This window comes from Rhamphochromis sp. 'chilingali' (assembly GCF_963969265.1).
Source record: "Rhamphochromis sp. 'chilingali' genome assembly, chromosome: 18".
NCBI classification, from domain to species: Eukaryota; Metazoa; Chordata; class Actinopteri; order Cichliformes; family Cichlidae; genus Rhamphochromis; species Rhamphochromis sp. 'chilingali'.
Genome location: NC_137945.1, coordinates 12,668,206 through 12,688,121, shown reverse-complemented (window position 1 = coordinate 12,688,121; position 19,916 = coordinate 12,668,206). Strand labels below are relative to the sequence as shown.

Below are 19,916 nucleotides of genomic sequence, written 5' to 3'. Positions count from 1 at the left end.
TTAGAGGCTTGCTACTTCCTGTTGACTGTTTTTTTTTTGTTTTTTTTTTTAAGGAGGAGGACAAAGAGTGGAAGCTTTTGTTAATACATCTTTTATCTCTATAAACGGGGAATAAAGGTCAAACAAGGATAAAAAAAAAAAAAGACCTATTTCATGTTGATTGAATGCATTGTTCAGTTTCCATGCCTCCTATTTATAGCAGACACATTAAGTCTTTGCAGCCTTTTCTAACTTGCTGAGTCTTGGGTTGTTTCGGTTTTGTGGACACTGATATTCTTCAAGTAGAGCGAAGACTTGCGTCTGTTTTAGCCTGCCGCTGTGTCTCGTATACCCTAAGCCTTTCTGAGGTATGTGAATGCTTGAGAGATGATTGCGTTCTCTTTTCTGGAGGTGAGGACGATAGACTGGCTGGGACTCAGCAGTCTCTGAAATCTCTCGTCACTCCAAAGACAGGTGCTGTTTCAGCTGTAAGCACAGCCATTTTCTGCCTGAACCCTCTGATGGGAGTTTGATATAAGATGTGCATAGATTGACTGAGAGCAGCTGTTCGCTGTGTTAGACTGGAGCTCTTCCAGTGACTTTGTGCGCATAACAAGCATAGTCATGCTGAAGTCTCTAGACCGTGCAAAACCCTGAGTGAAGCTGGTGTGGCCACTGGGCTGTGAAGAGATGTCTGCATGTTACAAAACTCAGGAGTTGGCGGGGTCACTTCTAAACTGCTGAGCTATTTTAGGCTAAAACACTCGGAGGCAACTGAGTGAACGCTATCAACACACCAGTGCCAAATCGCCATAGAGATCCACAGGCAGGGCAGCTGTCAGAGGTATACAGCTTCATCGAGGTCAGTCTGCATTAGAAGGCAGCACAAGGGGTCTGACTGCTGTAGTGAACCTCTGTGTTAATGCATAGTCTTTGCAAGTCCAGCCTCAGCTGCATCACTTCAGTGTGTTTGTGTGTTTTTATGACTAAGAATATTGCCTTGTGTTAAACTTGAGTGGAGAAAAGAATTACAGGAAGCTGAGGGGAGTTTTCCGAAATGCGTTAACACTAACACTGCGTTAAGGCAGCTTGTTGTCGTGCAAGAATTCTCGTCAAATGTCATTTTTGTGTTTGCTTTCATGTTTCGACCGAAGTACAGATTTCTTTATTTAGTCCAGCTTTTGGGCCACATCTGGCTCGGTATATTAACCTAACATTAACTTGACATATTCTGTGCAGGTTGGTGATGTGATGTAAGCTTCTCATTTGGTGGTTGCGGTTAAGAAATGACTACCTGTTGTCAATGTGTGTATGAAGTCGCACCTTTTTAGAGCTGGCCACAGTGGATAATGCTATTATTATTGAGGAAAGCCCCAGACTTTGAAGTGGCTTTAATTTTAGCTTTTTCCCCCCGCAAGATATGCATGTGACTCTGCAGTGAGCTTACATCCCCGGAGACAAACAACTATACCTCTCTCACACACACACACCCTCCGACTTCTGCTGGCGTTTGGTTTTTCTTTAGCCCTTAGGCTGATATAAGCTTTTGTGGAATGCAGTGCTTGATTATTTGGCGAATGGATAAGCAACTTGTTTAGATCACAGGGTTGTTCTTTGCTCGCTGCAAAACACAATTAATGTGGCGGCTTTTGTGACTTTAGGTGGGATTAATTGTGTAATGGTGTTGATTCTTCCATAACATGAGAGGATTTTTTTTTTTTTCCATTGCCAACTATGCTGCAAAGCTGCGGCAGGCCAGGGGAAAAAATAAAATAAAATAATACTTGTTTATTAATTTCAGCACCCACTGTTTACATGTTTAGATGAAAGCTATTACCCTTTAATAATTAAAGAAGAAAAGAAGAGCTGCGTGGCTGATCTGACGGGCGCTCTTTAGTGAAGCAGGTAGATGTTTAAAGAACAACATTTCAACATCTCATTTCTTTCTATTTTGCTTCCAAGGAGTATTTTGCTTTCTATTTTGCTTCCAGAGTTTCCTGTAATCATTAAGCTGACTTTAGCAGTAGACTCTGAAGGCTTAAAAAAAAAAAAAAAATTCCTTGCTCATTTACTCATTTTCAGTTCAGTCTTTGTAGCTGACTATTTGTATAGGAAGTGTTTTATTTATTTATTTTAGTATTTATTTATCTTTTTCTAAAGCCACTTAACACAGACCTATGACTCATTCAAGCATATAAAAGGCACCTGACTCAAGGGATGAATCAGTGTTGTGTCTACACACAAAAGTCAATTTAGATACAATTGTTTTGAATTGTATCTAAATTGTATCTTCAGGCACTGTCACAGTTGTTCCCACTTCTTTAGGTGATTCTATGAAAAATGCCAAAGATAACAGTTTTCGAGACATAAAACAGTGTTCACAGTGGAACGGTGCCTGTCAAAAAGCCATTCTTAAGGAAGGGAAGTGGGGAGGTTGAAGTAGTTGGTTAGCCAGTTATACATGAACTGGACTGAAAATGAACTGAACAAAACTGCATCCAATCATTGCACCTTTTTCTCATTTGCCTAGTAAAATCTAAAGAAATGAGGGGTGGCTTAACACATTCTCACAGTTCTGTAATAATTATTGTTATGCAGATATAACCATAGGGAACAACTAAAGCACTCTGTCTTCGCGTAAAACAACGTTTTAAATATATTTTTCAAACAAAATAAAGAAAGAGACAATGTGTTTTCAGCAGGGTCTGAAAACCAGGTGTGGGTGGCGAAGTAGAAACACCTGTAGTAAATAACCTGCAGAGGGAGCTAGAAATAAAAGCAGAAGTTTCATAGCCCAAATGAGAAGATGATAAACGATAACAAGAAAATAATCTGTCCAGTTCATGTCCCTCACAAATCCCCCTGTCATGTTCTTTGCCATCTTTGGTCACCTGTTAAGTTTGTGTCACATGACTTTGTTTCACCCTTTTTAGGTTGAGAAAGAGATTTGTCATGGATATTTTGAGAACAAATACATGGGAAGCACTGTGTGCAAACCTCATGTGACTTTGATGCTTGAAAAACTGGAGAACCACAAAATATTCTTGTATGGTTTGACCGTTTACTGGGTCGACCAATTAAGAAACACTTAATTTATTAATTTATGTTTTTATTTATGTTTAATATTTACAGTTTACAGTTACCTACAGTGCATCTGGAGGGTTTACACAGTTTGTCATAAAGTGCATTCAATTCTTTTATCATCTAATTACAATGAGAAGTTTTTCTTTATTTTAAAGGAGACAGTTTGTTGTGAAACTTGGAGCTGAGCTCAGGTGAAACCTACCCTTATGAATGGCCCCTCAGATGCTAGATTAGACATGCAGTCGTTGTCCCCAGCAGTTGACGTCTACTGACTTTAGAAATCCCCTCATGTTTCCTCTCCAACTTTCACGAGTTTGACATTTGTGGTTTTGAAGTAAAGGTCTCTGCAACAATTTTTGGGTGGACTGTATTCAGATTTCCTTTACGATTACCTGTAATTGCTTTGGTGATTCCCCTCATGTTTCATTTAAAACATTAATCGGATATTAAACTGACTGGAAAAACAAACAGTATGTACACAGAGTGTACACCTACATTTGTTTTTCCCACCTTGGTTTGTTTATGCACAAAACATTAGTGTTAGTTAGCCGTAATATTGCCACAATTTCAGTGAGATAAAGGATGTGGGTCCAGGCAGATAATGAATATAGGATAGCAATGGTGTCTCAGCACGCAGCTGGACAACAAGTGAGAAAACATCATTAGTAACTTCCATGGTGCTTATTGGCTCATTGCTGGTCACTAATTAGCCATAAGCCTTAGCTGTACTTTGTGTTGCCCATTGTAAACATGCTAGCATCCCCCAAACTGTCCCCCCCCCCCCCCAGCTTCATGCTAATATCAGTATGCAAACATGCCAGAAATATATTGGCTAATTTTGTTTTTATTAATTTAACCTTTCAGTTTAACATGTTAGGATCATGCACAGTATAAAAGACGAAATTAGCTACTCTTACGTCACCCACTGGTTAGTGAAGTCCCGTTAGGCTTGAGTTGAGCATTTTCGGCATTGCCATCATGAAAATGACAAGAAGATCTATGACAATGACAGCAGGGACATGAGCAGGTTCTGGATAATCCTCCGAGCAACTGAGTCCATAAACCCAGGAGGAAAGTGTTCACTGACATCACAGAGCAAGTGTTTTCCCAGAGACACAACCAAAAATCTTTTTGGCGAGGTCAGGCGTGTGCAGAGAAAGGGACAGTGGATGTTGAATATGGAGCTTTCAGCATGAAAGAAAAGAAAGCCAGCAGAAGATTCATTGATGTAGTGGATGGGGTTCATGCAGAGGGTTTGTGTGACGGGAAGATGCTGAGGATGGGGCTAGATGGGGACAGATGATCTGCTGCGGTGAATCCTAAAGGGTTAGCATATTTAAGACACTTCTGCACTGTCTGTGAAAAAGCACAAAAACATAACCTGGAGGCTGGAGCCTGAGGATATATCTACAGTAACTCTTAAATAACACTTCAGCTGCTCAAAAGTATGTTTACCCTTCCTAACTTGCGTCTAATCATTGTTTTCTTTTTTTGGTGCGTGCCAATTATGGGTTATTTGAAATTTTAAGGTCTCTAAAATAAAAAAAGCATAACTAAATTGCAGAAAATCACTGTTTAGTTTTAGCTGAACTGGTCACAGTTAGTGGTAAGCAAATGCAAGTCTATGTCACAAAGGCAAAAAATTGTCAAAACATCCAACTCCCCTCGTTCGGTTTGTTGTAAAGAATGTAAAGAGAGATATCGATCGCCGCATTTCCACTTTCTGTGTGTGTGTGTGTGTGTGTGCGCGTGCGTGCGTGCGTGCGTGCGTGCGTGCGTGCAGGAGCCTCTGACTCAGTGCTGAATGGGTCCTAGAGTCACATGGCTACATGTCAGCAGGCTGGAGGAGGAAACGTAATCCCGAGGAGGAAGGCTGGCGTTATCAGTCTGTGCATGTTGGTCTGAGAGGGCATTCGGCTCGACGAGACACTCCACATCTCTAACACGCTCTCTCTCCTTCTTTTTTTTTTTGTCTTCCTATCTGTCTCCTCTCCCTCTGTTTGTTTTCTCCCTGCACTCTGATCAGCCCCGGGTCTGTATTCACAGCAGAGTTCAGAATTGCACTACAATGTCTGCGGTGGCTTCTCTGCAGTAAAGCACACAAAGGTATGGTACAATCAATAAGCTTTTTTTTTTTTTTACTGCTTCTTTAACAGTTGCTAGGTTTTCAACTATTTGCATTTGTCACATTTGTATGTATTTTTTTTTTACAGATTATTGATTTTGCCATTCATTTTTATTTGGTTTATTAATTCATTATTCATATGGGCTAGTGCTTAAAAGAGTAACCTGATCCGTTATTTGTCAAGTCTAATCCTTCCTGATAATGAAACATTTGAGGTGAGATTAGAGCTGACTCAGGGTTCAACCACAGTGATCTGTAGCCAGCTGTAAACAAATCAAAATATGCTCCACAGATTACAGATTACACAGTTTGAGGAAGGAGGGAAAGTAAGGGGGTAAGAAAACCAAAAAAACAACAAAAAGCCCTTTAAATGATCTTTAAATGAGCTCTCTTGTTGCCCACTTGTGTTTCAGTAGCACAAACATGTTTTTCCAGTGTTGTAAATCCTAAATTGGTGCCTTCAAAGGACACATTTTAGGACTGGATTGCTTTCTAAGTGATGTGGTTAAATCAGAATTTGACCATTTGTGGCTACATCAAAAAACGATGTGATTTTTCTAAAGTGTTTGTCGCTTCACCCACTTTAGTTCTTTTTTTTTATTTTTTTTGTTCTTTTTTTTTTTTTAAATAAAAGGTTAATAGTATAATAGGTTAGCAACACAGTCGGTGTTTCAGGAAAAAAAATGGTGTTGTCTGTTCAAACCTGCACTGTCAGCTAAAGGAAAAGCTCTGTTCTTTAATGAAACCTCATACTTCTTCTTTCTTCCCTGTCATTGTCCTGCTTTCATAAATACAGGCCAGTGTATTGGTTGAGGTTTGGACATTGTGATCAAGCTTCTATTTCTGTGCACGGGCATTTTTATTGGCAGTGTGCACATTTTATTGAACTGTTCTTTAATTATGCTTTGTTTTTGATAGAATTTGTAGATGTGCAGGGAGACTGCGGTTGGCGCTCACGTGCCAAGCTGCCAACCGAAGCCGGGCCCGGCCGCGGCGTCTTGACAGAACGTTGGTTTAACGCACATGTGGGCTTTTGTCGTGGGTTTTCTTCTGGCTCATAACCTCCGTCCCGTCGTCTGACTGTCTCGTGTATTTATGAGGGCACGACATAGGATATTTTTAACCTTTTGCTTGCAATTAACACAAATGGTCAAATGACATCAAAGTGGAAGATGCACAGGTGCAGAATAAGCAGTTTGTAGGTCTGTATAAGACATTTTTGCTATTTTTCTGAGATTTTCTTGCGCCAAACCATCAGTACTTGACTCCTAATCCAGCGCTCTGTTTTCTATAACCTGCTGTCTTCAAGGATCCCATTTACCCATAAATGTGTCTGTGATATGCATCAGGTGGTAGGGAACTCTTCCTCACAGAAAAGTTTAAAAACATAGAGGGATTTCCATCAGGAATGGAAATTTACAACATACCACAGAGCCAAAGAGTCAGGTGCATTCATACACTTTGGGAGCGATGAGTCATCACAAAGTACACATCAGAGATCCAAATAAAGAGAAAATGTCAAGCTCTCATCACTCTCCCACTCCGTTATCCTCTTCTTCTGAAAGTGGGATGCAGATCTTTGGAGATTTACAGATTAATCTGATGTGTAATTAAAAGCAAAGGAAGTGTTTGCTTTTGGGATTTATTGCAGTCTCGCGTTAGAAACTATAAAATGACATGTTACACGCTACACCCGCTTGTTTTCTGTAAAAATCTGATTCAAGTCAACACTGGGTGTGACCCCTTTGAAGGTAACCATAGGCAGACATAAGCATTAAGTACTTAATTTGTTTGAGGATCTTGAAGAACTGGCTTAATTTCTATTGTTTTTTTAGGCTGGGGCAGTGACTTCTCTAATAAGTAAGTAATCCCAAATTGACTGGATGATGCTGACATCAGTAGTCTCTGGGGGGGCAGACCATCTGTTGCAGGGATACTTATAATCGTGGTCTTCCATTACATTGCTATATGCTTAGGGACACAGTCAAGCTGCACATGCTGAAGAAAAAGTGTAAATGTTAAATTCTCAAGCGGTAATCTCCTGGTTGGCACAGTGCTTGTATAATAAAAAGTATGAGAGGTAGATCTGGGTGAAAAATGTTAGCTGTGATTGATTTTATTTTTTATTAATCTGTATGCTTAGAATGAAAAACAAATCATCTTTGTACGTCACTTCATAAAAGATTAGGCTAGTGTCTTAATCACAGATGGCATGAAAGATGTCACTCATTGGTGTTGAAAGCTCAACTTTACTGTTTTCTTAAAGTTATCTTATATGGATGAAAGGCTGGAGTGCCATTTATCAGCTGAAGCTAGAGGGCTATATAGCAATCTGCATCTGTAATCTCTATGGGTGCAATGCATAGCTGTCCTCAGTAACAGGCTAATAAAACACTGAACACTTACCAGTCGGGGCACCTGTCAAGCAGAATGACATTTAAATTTAGATGTCAGGTGGAAGTTTGTTTTTTTTTTTTTTTTTTTTTTTTTCGTAAATGCATTAAAATGTTTTTATTACTTATAAATTACATTTAAATGTAAATGTGATTTTATTCATTTTATTTTTGCACCAGGTTATTTTTTTCCCAGCCAAGCTTTAGACGTTGTCCTTTGACCAAGACTTGCTATATTTACACAAAAAAAGGCATTCAAACAAGGCTGAGTCTTTAACAAATACAGATGAAAAGAGTTCAGGCTAAAGCAATTTAGTATTGTTTCTGAGTATGAAGTCTTTGGGCCTACTATAAATCCAGGCTCACCACTACAAGCCCGTCGATACAACTGCAAAGGCTCAGTAACACATAGGCTATTTTCGTTGAACGCAGCACATCAACAAATCCAACTACCATGCAAACCAAACAAGCTCCCAGGTGGCTAGAGCGCTTTTAAAATGAGCAATTCAGAATTTGACTAGTCATTGGAGCTAAGGAGGAGAGGCACCATGCAGGTTATTAGATTCACGTGAAAGGTCGGCATCCATTATAGTATGGCGGTTAGTTAATGCACGTGGTGTGTTTACCTTGCATATCTGTAAAGGGTCCATTAATGTTATATTTGCATGGTTTGGATTGGTGTATGGTGCCATTCAAACAAGCCTTTTTCAGGGAAGGCCTTCCTCGTTCCAACAAGGTAATGCCAAACCACATTCTGCATGTGTCATCAGTCTCATTGCTGCTTACTGACCTTTCACCAAAATAAAACCTTTGGCACATAATACAAAGGAAGCCTGACTAGCTAATTAGCTAGAGTCCTATATTAAGCAATAACGGGAAAATTGGCTGGTAAAAAGTTTCCTCAGTTACCAAAAGTATTGTTCAAAGAAGAGGTGGTGCCTTAACTTAGCCTTTTATGAAACCTGTTGCTTTAATAGGTTTCAAAGTAAGAGTATACCTTTCAACAAAACAAAAAATTTACAATTTCAACATTTGCTGTGCGTCTTTGACTTCTGTTTAGTTTACACACATGGCACTAAAATTTCAGCTAATTTGGTTGCATTTGAAGCTTTGGACTTGTGTATGTGTGGATCAGACCTATTTTTCAGCTGCTAGAAAGAAATCTGGAAACCACTTGTTCCATTTCTTTCTATAAGTTTACAGCTCCTACTGACAGGCATCTGTCTGTTGCTGTTACCTTCTTCCTGTTTTCATACTTACTTCCTCCCTGAAGGAAAGATTTCCCAAAGCTTTGTGTTTGCACATTTAAAGGCTGTGACTAAGTCTAACACGGAAAAGTTTTCAAGCTTATAAAGAAAAAAAATTCCATCCTCCTCATCTAAGAAACTCTTTACAAAGTACCAGACTCGTGGATGACTCTTGGAAGACCTGATGGATTTCTTCCAGGTGGGAAAAGGAACATGCTGACCTCAGCACTTATCAGTGCCTTTTTCAGTTCCTGCACAAGGGACCCACCAGTTTTCTTTTGTTCAGTCCTCTAAGTGTACCTGATGTCAGACAGAGGACCATGTTGTTTCTTAACCTACCTGCTCGAAAAGGCAACTGCAGTCATTATTGTTTTCCTTTTCTGATCATTATTGTTATCCTAAAGGTATGATTACAGACGTGCCCTTAGGTGGATGAGCTGGTTCCCATAGTTTTCTCCCAGAATCCCAGGGTTTGGTAACTTTATCCCTGTGTAGCCGGCTCTGCCTCCTCCACTGTGGTGGGGTCTAGGTTTACTGAGAAAGTAATTTTCATGCACGCCCAAAGCTCAAACTCAGGCGGACTCTTTTATTACCACTGCCGCACGGATGGGATTATCTCAAACTATGCATGTAATTAACATTTGGTGCAGTGAAGTACTATCTTTGCTAAATCCATGTCCAAACAAAAGTTCAAGTCTGCCTCTTAAATTAAAATTTATATCATTGATTGTACTTCAGAGAAACCTCTATGAAATTGCTCACTGTGAACGAGGTCAGTGATATGATTGCGTTCAGGCACCAAGGAGGCTTATCATTTCTTTGATAGATGCTGTCAGAAAGCCAGCTTTGGCAGAACATGAACCCACAGAGGGCCCTCCTGCTGCTTTAATATTGTTTAAGGACTCTTTGGGTACCTGATATATACAAAAGTAACCAGTTTGCTTAATTTGGCTAAAGTTTCGGTTGATCTTTTTAGCCTGACAATATGGTTACATTTTACTGTAAAATGTAACCTCCCCCCCCCCCCCATTTATTGAGTTCTGTAAGTTAAAGTTTAATTGGGAGAATTTTTTTTTTTTTTTTTTTTTCCCCAGGTGCTTAAGATGGCATCTTCAATTTCTTGCTTTCATCAACAGCCAAGGACATTCAGGGTGCACTCAGAAGAAGTCAGAACCACACCATTTCACAACTTTTGATTTAATAATGAAAAAGAAAATCTAATGAGAGATACAATTAATTTTGTACGTATTGTACCGAAAGCCCCTTCAATAACATTTTACACAATCTCTACCTATGATTACATGTGTACCATACGTGACGGAGACTCTGGAATGACGGAGGTTGGCTGAGGCACGTGCTGCCGCTTATCAAAGGCTCCTCTTCATAGTAGCATTAATGTTATCTGGCTCTTATCTTATCGAGCTGAATTGGTCAACGACCTTGAATGGTAGTTGGGAAGCTCTGCAGGGCTTCAAGGCAAGAATCAAATAAAAAGGAAAAGAAAGATGTAATGTAGTTCTCTGAAGTTGTTGCCTTTTTATGGCTCAAATATAATGTATTACATTTTTCTTCATCATAAAAGTGACCAGTTTAAGTCTGAAGAAACAAAAGGGCCTCCCCACCCCACCCACCCCCCGGGGTTAATTGACTAGGACAGTTCACTGTCTGACCTTGAAAAAAAGTGTAACGCTGACAATTTTCGTTTAAATCTCAAAGATAGCTTCGTCCTTATTCTTTCTAGATTTGTATTTGGTGGCTTTTGCACTCTTGTTCACCTTGAAGTTTTAAATCTGTCATCATGTGATCTAACTCCCTGATCTGCATCTGGCTCCAGGTTATGCTGCCCAAAAGCTGTCTGAGTCCCAGTGAGAAAGAGAAGGGCTAAAGCCACACCAGTCTAAACCAGCTTTCCAGCGCCTCTTCAGCAACGACTCTACTGCAGAGCCATGAGCAACCCCGATGCTCCCAGCCAGGTTACGGACGCCGTGGCTTCGGTTATTCACGGAGTAAGTACGCACGCCCACATGCACAAAAGCTTCAGCCTGCCCTATCAGGTCAGGCTACACCATCACTGGCTGCATGATAAAGGATATGAGATAGTGGCTCTGATTTAAAACCACATTAAACTAAACACATTGGCAGGACTTAGTCTTTCCTTAGTTTGGTCTTTTCCTATCAGTTCTCCTTGTGCTGGATTTATGCTGCATCAGCTTCCTCTGCCCTCTCTGGTATTGGAGTGTGTATTTTGGACAGTGATGTTCCCTCCCGTGCAGATCTAGTAACATCCAGTTCTCTGCCAACATACAGCAGCTCTGACTACAACATAAAAATGTTCAGGAACGCTCAGAGAGCAGCTCCTGTTGAACTCGCCCTCTTATTACAGCACTGGAAAATATCAGCAGGCACACAGTTAAATCTGTTTCCTTCCTCTTTTCTTGAAGTTGACGTTGTTGAAAACAGTGAAAACAATATTGGCACATAATGAGAGTTGATTGCGAGGCTGCTGGTGGAGCACGAGTTGATAAACATGGCTGGCAAAGGCCTGAGGGCAGCTGGTCAGTGGCCAAAGAAAGCAGAATTCCTCCACAGAGGTTCTCAACAAGGTCCTCTCGTGATTATCTTGCTGCAGCAGAAAATAATCACAATCCAGCCCTGAATACTCTCATATTGCTAGAGCTGATCCGTTTATGACTATGGTTTGTAAATTCCAGGCATACATTCAATTTCATACCAGGAAATATCAGGATTGCGGTTTTATTAACTGATTTACTCACCTTTCCCAGGAGCTCTATCTTTCCCAGAATGACAAGCCATATTTTTGATAACTTTACTGTGAATTATATGTGCAGCTAGGTAGAAATGGGAAAACATTTATTTCTGAATAACCAGTCATGAAGGCCACTACTGACTGAGAGTACACGTTAGTCTTCTGCCGTTGTTTTCAGTTTTTCACGGCAGATCCAATCGAGGAAATCCCACCTTGAGCCTAGCTTTGGACTTCATTTCAAATGTTGCAACTACTCGGGAACTAGACAAAGGTTGAATCACCAGGCATACACACTTTGAAGTCGAATCTCACTAGTTAACGCAGAGAATTAGAAGCATTTAGATGAAATTCGATCCACTAAACGCAATTACTGATCTATCTATTGAGATGTCTAATGATAAATACAGATATAGAGAGATAGATATAGATATATATTCCAAGGTGTTCCCAAGCCAGCTAAGAGATGCAATGTCTACTGTATGTCCTTGGTTTGCCTAGGGGCCTCCTCCCTGCAGGACGTGCTTGTTTCCCCTCACCTAGGAGGTGTCCAGTCACCACAGCTGGCTCCATTCGATGTGGAGGAGTAGCAGCTCTACTCTGAGCTCCTCCTGAATGACTGAGTCTCTAAGGGCCCAGACAGCCCTTAGAGGAAGATCATTTCCGCTGCTTGTTTCTGCAGCCTCATTCTTTTAATCATTCCCCTCAGCTCGAGGCAATAGGTGAGGGTAGGAACGTACATCAAAACACAAAAGTAAAGCTGTCGATTTATCGGTAAAAATCTGCAGTTTCACTTTTACACTCGGCTCTCTCCACCCCAACAGACTGATTCAGCATCCACATCAGTGCAGATGCTGCACTAATCTGTTAGTCTCCTGCTTGCACATTAACAAGACACTGAGAAACTTGGAGCACCAACTCATTGAACTGCACCCATTTCCAGGTGTGGCCTTGAGATTGGAGGTAATAGTTCTACAACTGTAATGGGCGGATTTTTTATTTATTTAATTATATCCAACTCTTCCTTGAGTTATGCTACTAAGGCTTAAATTTAGGGATGTTGCTGCTTCGATTGACAGGCATGCCGACTTGGGCAACCTTTGCCAGTCAGTGAACTGGACCTCTCAACCATGTTTGTGCTGCTGCTTCATTTAAGCATTTAAATGAAGTCATCTGACTAATATTACACCCCGCTGTGGATAGATGGATGCATAGCTTTGCGTATGACTGTTTATCTTACATCCTGCACAGCTCACATCTAATCAGCACTTCAGGATCAGATTATTCCCTTGATCAAAATCATAACTAAATAATAATAATGATAATAACTAAATAAACTTTCTGTTCCTGACAAAGCGAAAAAGGTAAAATGCTGTTTATTTAGAAGCAGTAAATTCCTAATACAGTGCTTTTAGATGCACAGATATTCAGTTTGTGTATAATACCAAAGGCATTAGTTGCTATGAAGAACATGGTGCAAAGGGCAGAGCTCCTGTGTTCATTTACAGCACTCTGCATGTCTTTATTGTGTTTGTACTTAGTAGGTTTATGGCAGTCAACTGAGCCTGTGATCCATAATTTCTTTTGGCTGTGATGAGATTTGCCAGTTGGTAGCACAAAGATAAAAAAAATTCTGGGTAAATGATTAACGCCTGAGCTCTGTGTGTGTGTGTGTGTGTGTGTGTGTGTGTGTGTGTGTGTGTGTGTGTGTGTGTGTGTGTGTGTGTGTGTGTGTGTGTGTGTGTGTGGTGTCAAGGAGTGGTCAGTTACTCCACTCTGGATTTTATGTGCTGACATTTTGAAACTAATGTCAGTGGTTGTCGTCTTCCTGCCGTGAAGATCTGCCCTGGTCACGTGACTGAGGCAAACTGAAATGGAAACGCGTTGCCTTCTAGGAAAGGAGCCAGCACTACCTTGATACAGAAAAACCAAAACTGTCTCTGAGGTTCACATCGCAAAAACGCCTGTAATGTCATTTGATGGACTTCCTGTATAAGGTGAGTTTGTCGCCTTTGTGCTTAGGCTGTTTGTGTGACATTTTGGCTTGATGTTATCTTTCCCCGAACAGAGATTGTTCCAAATGTTGTCTGACTTTGCTTCTTAAGGTAAACCTAACCTCAGCACGACCCCTGCAGCTGTTTAATGTTCAGTCTTGTTCTTGAGGGGTTTTTTTTTCTATGCCCAGTAGCTCATTTCCTTTTCTCCTTAAGCTGCAGAAATAGAAGTTAATAATTACTTCCTTATGTCATCTTAATGCGCGAGTAGTTGCACATAGTCACTCCTCTGATGGTCAGCAGTGAGATTATGGGTTTTCTTCACAGGGGCTTACAGAGATTTTTTTTTTTTTTTTTCTTCAGTGGTTGTAACCAAACCACAACGAGTTAACTGTTAAATTGCAAAGCAAACAAGGAAATGAACTTCCTACAAAAAATAACGGGGCAAGTGTTGTGGCAGTATTCTCTGTTACTTCTCTCCAGAGGTGGGACCAAGTCATTGTTTTGCAAGTCTCAAGTAAGTCTCAAGTCTTTATCCTCAAGTCTCAAGTCAAGTCTCAAGTAATGTCAGGCAAGTCAGAGTCGAGTCTCAAGTCACTGGTGTAAAAGTCCGAGTCAAGTCACAAGTCTGAAACTTTGAATTTCAAGTCCTTTCGAGTCTTTAAAAAAAAAAAAAACGAAAAAATAATGTTGCAGTTATGCTAAATGTAAATATTAGACCATGTAATTTTAAAATCTGTGTTTTTCTCAACACATGACAAAATAGTGAACTTAGAAAATATACACAAATTGTGAAATTGCACCTCTTTAAAATGCAGCTCAATTAAACCTAGCTCCAAGAATAATTTTCACCGACAGTTCTGAGATAAGCTGCATGTTATTCTTGGATGCGGTTGTAGGACCAGCTTTAAAATCGCATGACAAAAATATCATACACATTAAAAAAAACTGTATCACCAACGTAGCCTGGACAACATTTGCTAGTTAGATGAAGTCAGCTATCTCATCTTAGCATATTTATATGCATATTTATAATCATACGGTTCTTGGAGTGAGTGCACACACTCATGAAGTTTAGTAACTTCCGGTCACTGCAACAAGCCCAGGTACAGTTTACCGACAGATGGGTGCAGGACCTTGAAATGTACCGTGTAGAACGAAAGACCATCGTACGTATCATAAGTTTACCAGTCTCACAAATCGTCGTCATAAATATACATTCCTTAACCGTTTATTAATAGGACCTTTGAGCTCAACGGTAATTAATTAGTAGTGGAAATAATTTCTGGTAGCATCACAGAAATGTAGCAGTGACAACAATATTGTATGCTGTAATCGTACTGGGCAATTAGTGATACAAAAAACCTGTTTTATCCTGTGAATAAAAGTATATGTTTTTGTCAATGTACCATAATAACAGAAGCGAAACGCAATATTGTGTCAGGACAATTCACTATTTATGCACAATAAATAAAGGAGCATAGCGCGACCATTTCTGTTCAGCGCCAGACTTGCTTGTAACCTATATCACCAATTATGTTATGAAAATGACGTATTAACTACTAAAAAACACTGACCTTCGTGTAAATGCTTGGAGCAGACTAACCTGTGAGCTGGAGTGTTCTGGGACGTTATATTTGATCTTTGAATGGCTGCAATCCAGTCGCCTCTTTGTTACTTCGGAAACATGGCTCGAACAATTTCTCTTCAACGACGTAATCCGATAACAACCGATCTCTTTACCCGTCGGCTTCCCGTGGCTGTCATGCGACCGGCTATTGCAGTTAATAATACAACAGCTTCTTGACATTTTTGTGTTTCTTTTTATCGCTGTATAACTGATTTTAATTGAAAGCCTGCGTGCGCTAGTACCGCTTGCCACGAGTTCCCAGAATCCTTTGCGGTTCTACCCGTGAATGACGTCACATTTTCAATCTCTATATAATATGCATGTTAAATTTTATATTTGGGGTAAAATATCAAGTCTTTTCAAGTAAACCGGTTCAAGTCCAATTCAAGTCCCAAGTCATTGGTGTAAAAGTCCAAGTCAAGTCACAAGTCTTAGAACATTTTTTCAAGTCAAGTCTAAAGTCATAAAATTAATGACTCGAGTCTGACTCGAGTCCAAGTCATGTGACTCGAGTCCACACCTCTGCTTCTCTTCTTGGAAATGAAACTCTGAAGTCACGGTTTCTTACAGAACATCTGCTGGTTGGTGACCCTAAGCTAACTCACTCCATTCTCTCGGGGTGCAACACATGCTTCCTTCTGCCCCTGCTGCTGCGTAGGTCACCTTATTAGGAATGTAAACAGAGTACATGGAGAAATGGCTTAATCAGTCCACATTAGCAAATTAGCTGAGTCAGTGTTAGAATTATTGGGGAGGATCCTTTATTTTCTCCCCTGTAATAGTTGTTATAGTTTACACTCTGTGAGCCTCGTTGGGTCCACTTTAGTTTAAGTGACGTAAAATTTGTCATCAGTGATTTTGAGAACTGCAGGTTTAGACTATTAAACTTTGTTTTTTAATGGGAAATGTTACACTTAACTGACACTGGGACTAGGGCTGCTCAATTAATCGAATTTAAATCACGATTACGATCTGGGCTTTCAACGATCATTAAAAATGACTGAGCCGATTATTAGCCCCTCCCTCGTTTATCCGCGACACCTTAAAGGCCGGTCCGTGAAAATATTGTCGGGCATAAACCGGTCCGTGGCGCAAAAAAGGGTGGAGACCGCTGATTAAGAGGACCCGAGGGAAGCCCGGAAAGCTAAGCAGAAGTTATTTGGAGAGTGACTGCCATTGGTTGAAAAGAGAGTTTAAAAAAAAAAAACTTCAGTGGTGTTGCACACCATTTTATATTATTATTTTAAAGTCATTGTTAACCCTTTAAAGCCGGTCAGAGCAGCACGCTCCGTTTTGCGTAACTATTTTTAAATCCCTGTAGAACCTGAACTGTGTAAGCTAGCGCAATAATTTGTTTTGCATATGAAACCGGAGGAGTTGTACTTACATCTGATGCCATCAGCTTGTCCTCGGTCACGGTTTCGTTCCACATATAGCTTTGCAAAAATTGCATAAAAAGCGCTTGCATGAACAAAAACATAATATTCCAGAAACACGCTTTGCCGTTCCTATCAGCTGTTCGTAACACTTCCCACAGTGAAATGATGCACATGCTGTTTTCTTTGCAAATTTGCATCATAGGATTGTTTTTTGTTTTTCCTGCAGTATATAAAAATTGCTGTATCTCCAAAATAAAACTATGAAGACACTCAAAATAAATTTCCTGTGGTGGGAAACTATTTTTTGCAACTTTATTGTATTTAAAGTTTTGAGGGATAAACCTCTTAAATTTCTCCAAGTAGAAATATATGTAAACAAAACAAAAGCGATTTTCAATTTTTTTTGTAGTTTATTGCACTTTTTTGCAATTTATGTAATTACTATGGACTTAATGCATACATATTATTAAAATATGGGCTATAACAGTTGTATTGATGTATAGCAACTTGAAATGCTCCCATAAATGGCACTACAGCATGTAAAAAATAAATAAATAAAAATAATATAAGCTCTGGTGGACTTGGTTCTATAGTAGGTCTTAAAGGGTTAAATAAATATCGTCAAATAATCGTGATCTCAATTTCAGTGAAAATAATCGTGATTATCATTTTTGCCATAATCGAGCAGCCCTAACTGGGACTGTTGTGGAGAACGGCATCAATAAGCTAATAAGGAGAGAAAACTTCTACTGAGTAGAATTATTTCAGCTTATTGGTGCTGCCCTCCACGACTGTGGCATTTCTCACGAGGTTCCATTCCCGCTTTACAGGTTTTAGTATGTAGAGCTTTATAAACATGGTACACGTGATTCCAATTGTTATGTTAAGGGATGCTACAAAAATCTTAAAAAATCAGCTTTAAACAGGATAGATGGCCTCTTGTTGGAGGTTAAAATAAAAATATTCTTTGCCTGTTGACTATTTCACAATCGTAATCACGCCCCCTCTTTGATTCCTTTTAGGGAGTCTCACCCTTGAACTTCACGTTGAGATTGAAATGCACACTTTGTCTTTGCGGCATTGAACTTTGATCTTTCAGTGAACTCTTTCAGTGAGCTGTTGGTCGTCCGTGATTGGGATCAGCCCTCTGTGGTTTGCACTACCTCCTCTTTCACACTTTTTAAAAAAAATTATTATATATCATTCTAGCTTCATTCTTCTTGTGACGTGTATCTGACTCCCTCTGTATGTGACTCATCTCACTTAGGTTTGTAAACTGAGTTTGTCAGTTGGACATTTTAAAATAAAATGAGGCGTAGAAACACGACCCCAGGCTGTGTATACTACCAAATTGCGTCAGACTGATGGCTGGGAAAAGCAAAACTTTAAACATGGCCTTTTTTAATGCATGATGCAACAGGAAGGTTGTTGAAATCAATGTTTGTAATAGAAATTTGGCTGAGGTAAGACCTGGGTTACAACTCTTCTGCTTTCACACACTGTTCTGGAAAACTGAGCACAATCTGCACTGGGATTTCCTTGCAGTTGATTTACTTTAAAGATATGAGTTAATACAGCGACACATCAGCCATGATGCACGACATGATCACTACAGTGTCTGCACCCCCGCCTCCACTTTGCTTCCAAGTGCTGACTGTGGAGGATTTGCGACTGCCTCACCACACAAATAATCTCCTGCAGCCTCCACATGCTGAGTGTTGGTTTCTTTCTACAACAGTCTCTGCACATGCATGCCACTTACTAAAACCTGCATTAAAAATGGATGCATTACATGTTTCAGCAGTCTTAGTGCGGCAGATACAGTAAACTAATGTTGAAAGGAAATCTTTCACAAGTGGATAAAGGTTTTAAAATTGGCAAATACAGTATTTGATAAACCCTGTTAGCTATTTGAAAATCGCTTTTAACAAAATATATATTTTTTGAGGAAAAGCTAACTAGACATGCCCCTTTTAAAATTATCCATCCATATTTCTTTTGCCGCATATGTGGGATCAGCTCAGGCAGACTTTGCTCGCCCTGGCCACGTCTTCCAGCTCATCCAGGGGGATACAAAGTTGTTCCCAAGCCAGCTGAGAGAGATAATATCTTCAGAGTCCTAGGTCTTTCCCAGGACCTGTTTCCAGTAGGAAATACTTGAAATACATGCCTAGGAATTGTCCAGGAGGCATCCTAGTCAGATGCCCAAACCACCTCAACTGGCTCCTTTTGACACAGACAGCCCTCCTCACCCTATTTCTAATGCGTGACTCATGCTTCGAAGGCAAATCTATGATGTAATTTACAATGTAATTGTGAATTCATTTTAACCTTATGCTATAACCTTTGATGTGCACCTCCTGAGAAATGCAACTACACATCAGACTGATGCAGCTCACAACGGTGTGAATGGCGTGGAGAGTTGCGGTGTAGGGTCAAGAGTGACTTCTGGTTTCGTCATAAATCAGATTTCCCAAAGAAGTCCAAATCAAGTTTAACACAGTCCAGGACACTTCTAAAGGAAACTCCTTTCTGTGGCTCACGCTTCACTCTCCCCTCACTCATGAAAAAGACCCCGATACTTAAACCCCTCCACCTGGGGTAGAAACGTTCCCCTGACCAGGAGAGGGCACGCCACCCTTTTCCAGCTGAGAACCATCATCTCGGACTTGGAGGTGCTGAATCTCATTCTCGACGTCTCATACTTGACCACAAACTGCTCCGGTGCAAGCTGGAGGTCACCACCTGTTGAAGCAAACAGAATGACATCATCCGCAAAAAGTAAAGATGAAATCCAGCCACTACCTCGCTACTTTTATCTTGGTGTTAACTTCTGCTTGACTGATGTTTTAACTTGCGTTATAACATTTTATATGTAACGCGAGTGGATGGGCTCCTGTCAGGTTGCACCAACACAAAAGATAAACAGGCCTTAATGTGGGTAAATAACTGAAATTCGCTGAATCACACATGACTCAGTTGGCACTGAATTAATATTAAATGCTCTAACCTTAGGTATATGCTTTAAAGTGCTATCAAAGCAGTGGAATGGTAATTCCTTGAAGAGAACAGCACGGTGCAGCTATGAACACTCCTTCAGTATCCAGCCTCACATACAAGGCAAGGCAAGTTTATTTGTATAGCACAATTCAACAACAAGGTGATTCAAAGTGCTTTACAGAGACATTAGAAACAAGAACAAATAAAAAGCATGATTTAAAATTGATTAAAACAAGCAAATAAACTAACTAATTAACAAACAAACAAACAACAGTATATAAAATCAAAACAGATAAAATCAGAACAGTAGATAAAATCAGT

At 40.0% G+C, this 19,916-nt stretch overlaps 1 protein-coding gene across 2 annotated transcripts in view; it reads left to right on the top strand.

The window, feature by feature from the left end:
• Positions 1-19,916, top strand: part of slc4a2b (solute carrier family 4 member 2b) — a 53,528-nt gene that overhangs the window by 10,810 nt on the left and 22,802 nt on the right. For both annotated transcript variants that reach the window (XM_080864725.1, XM_080864724.1), the window contains exons 2-3: positions 5,090-5,169; positions 10,663-10,834. In XM_080864725.1, coding sequence (XP_080720851.1) covers positions 10,775-10,834 — 60 coding nt within the window. In that variant the 5' untranslated portion in view covers positions 5,090-5,169; positions 10,663-10,774. The remainder of the gene's footprint in view (positions 1-5,089; positions 5,170-10,662; positions 10,835-19,916) is intronic.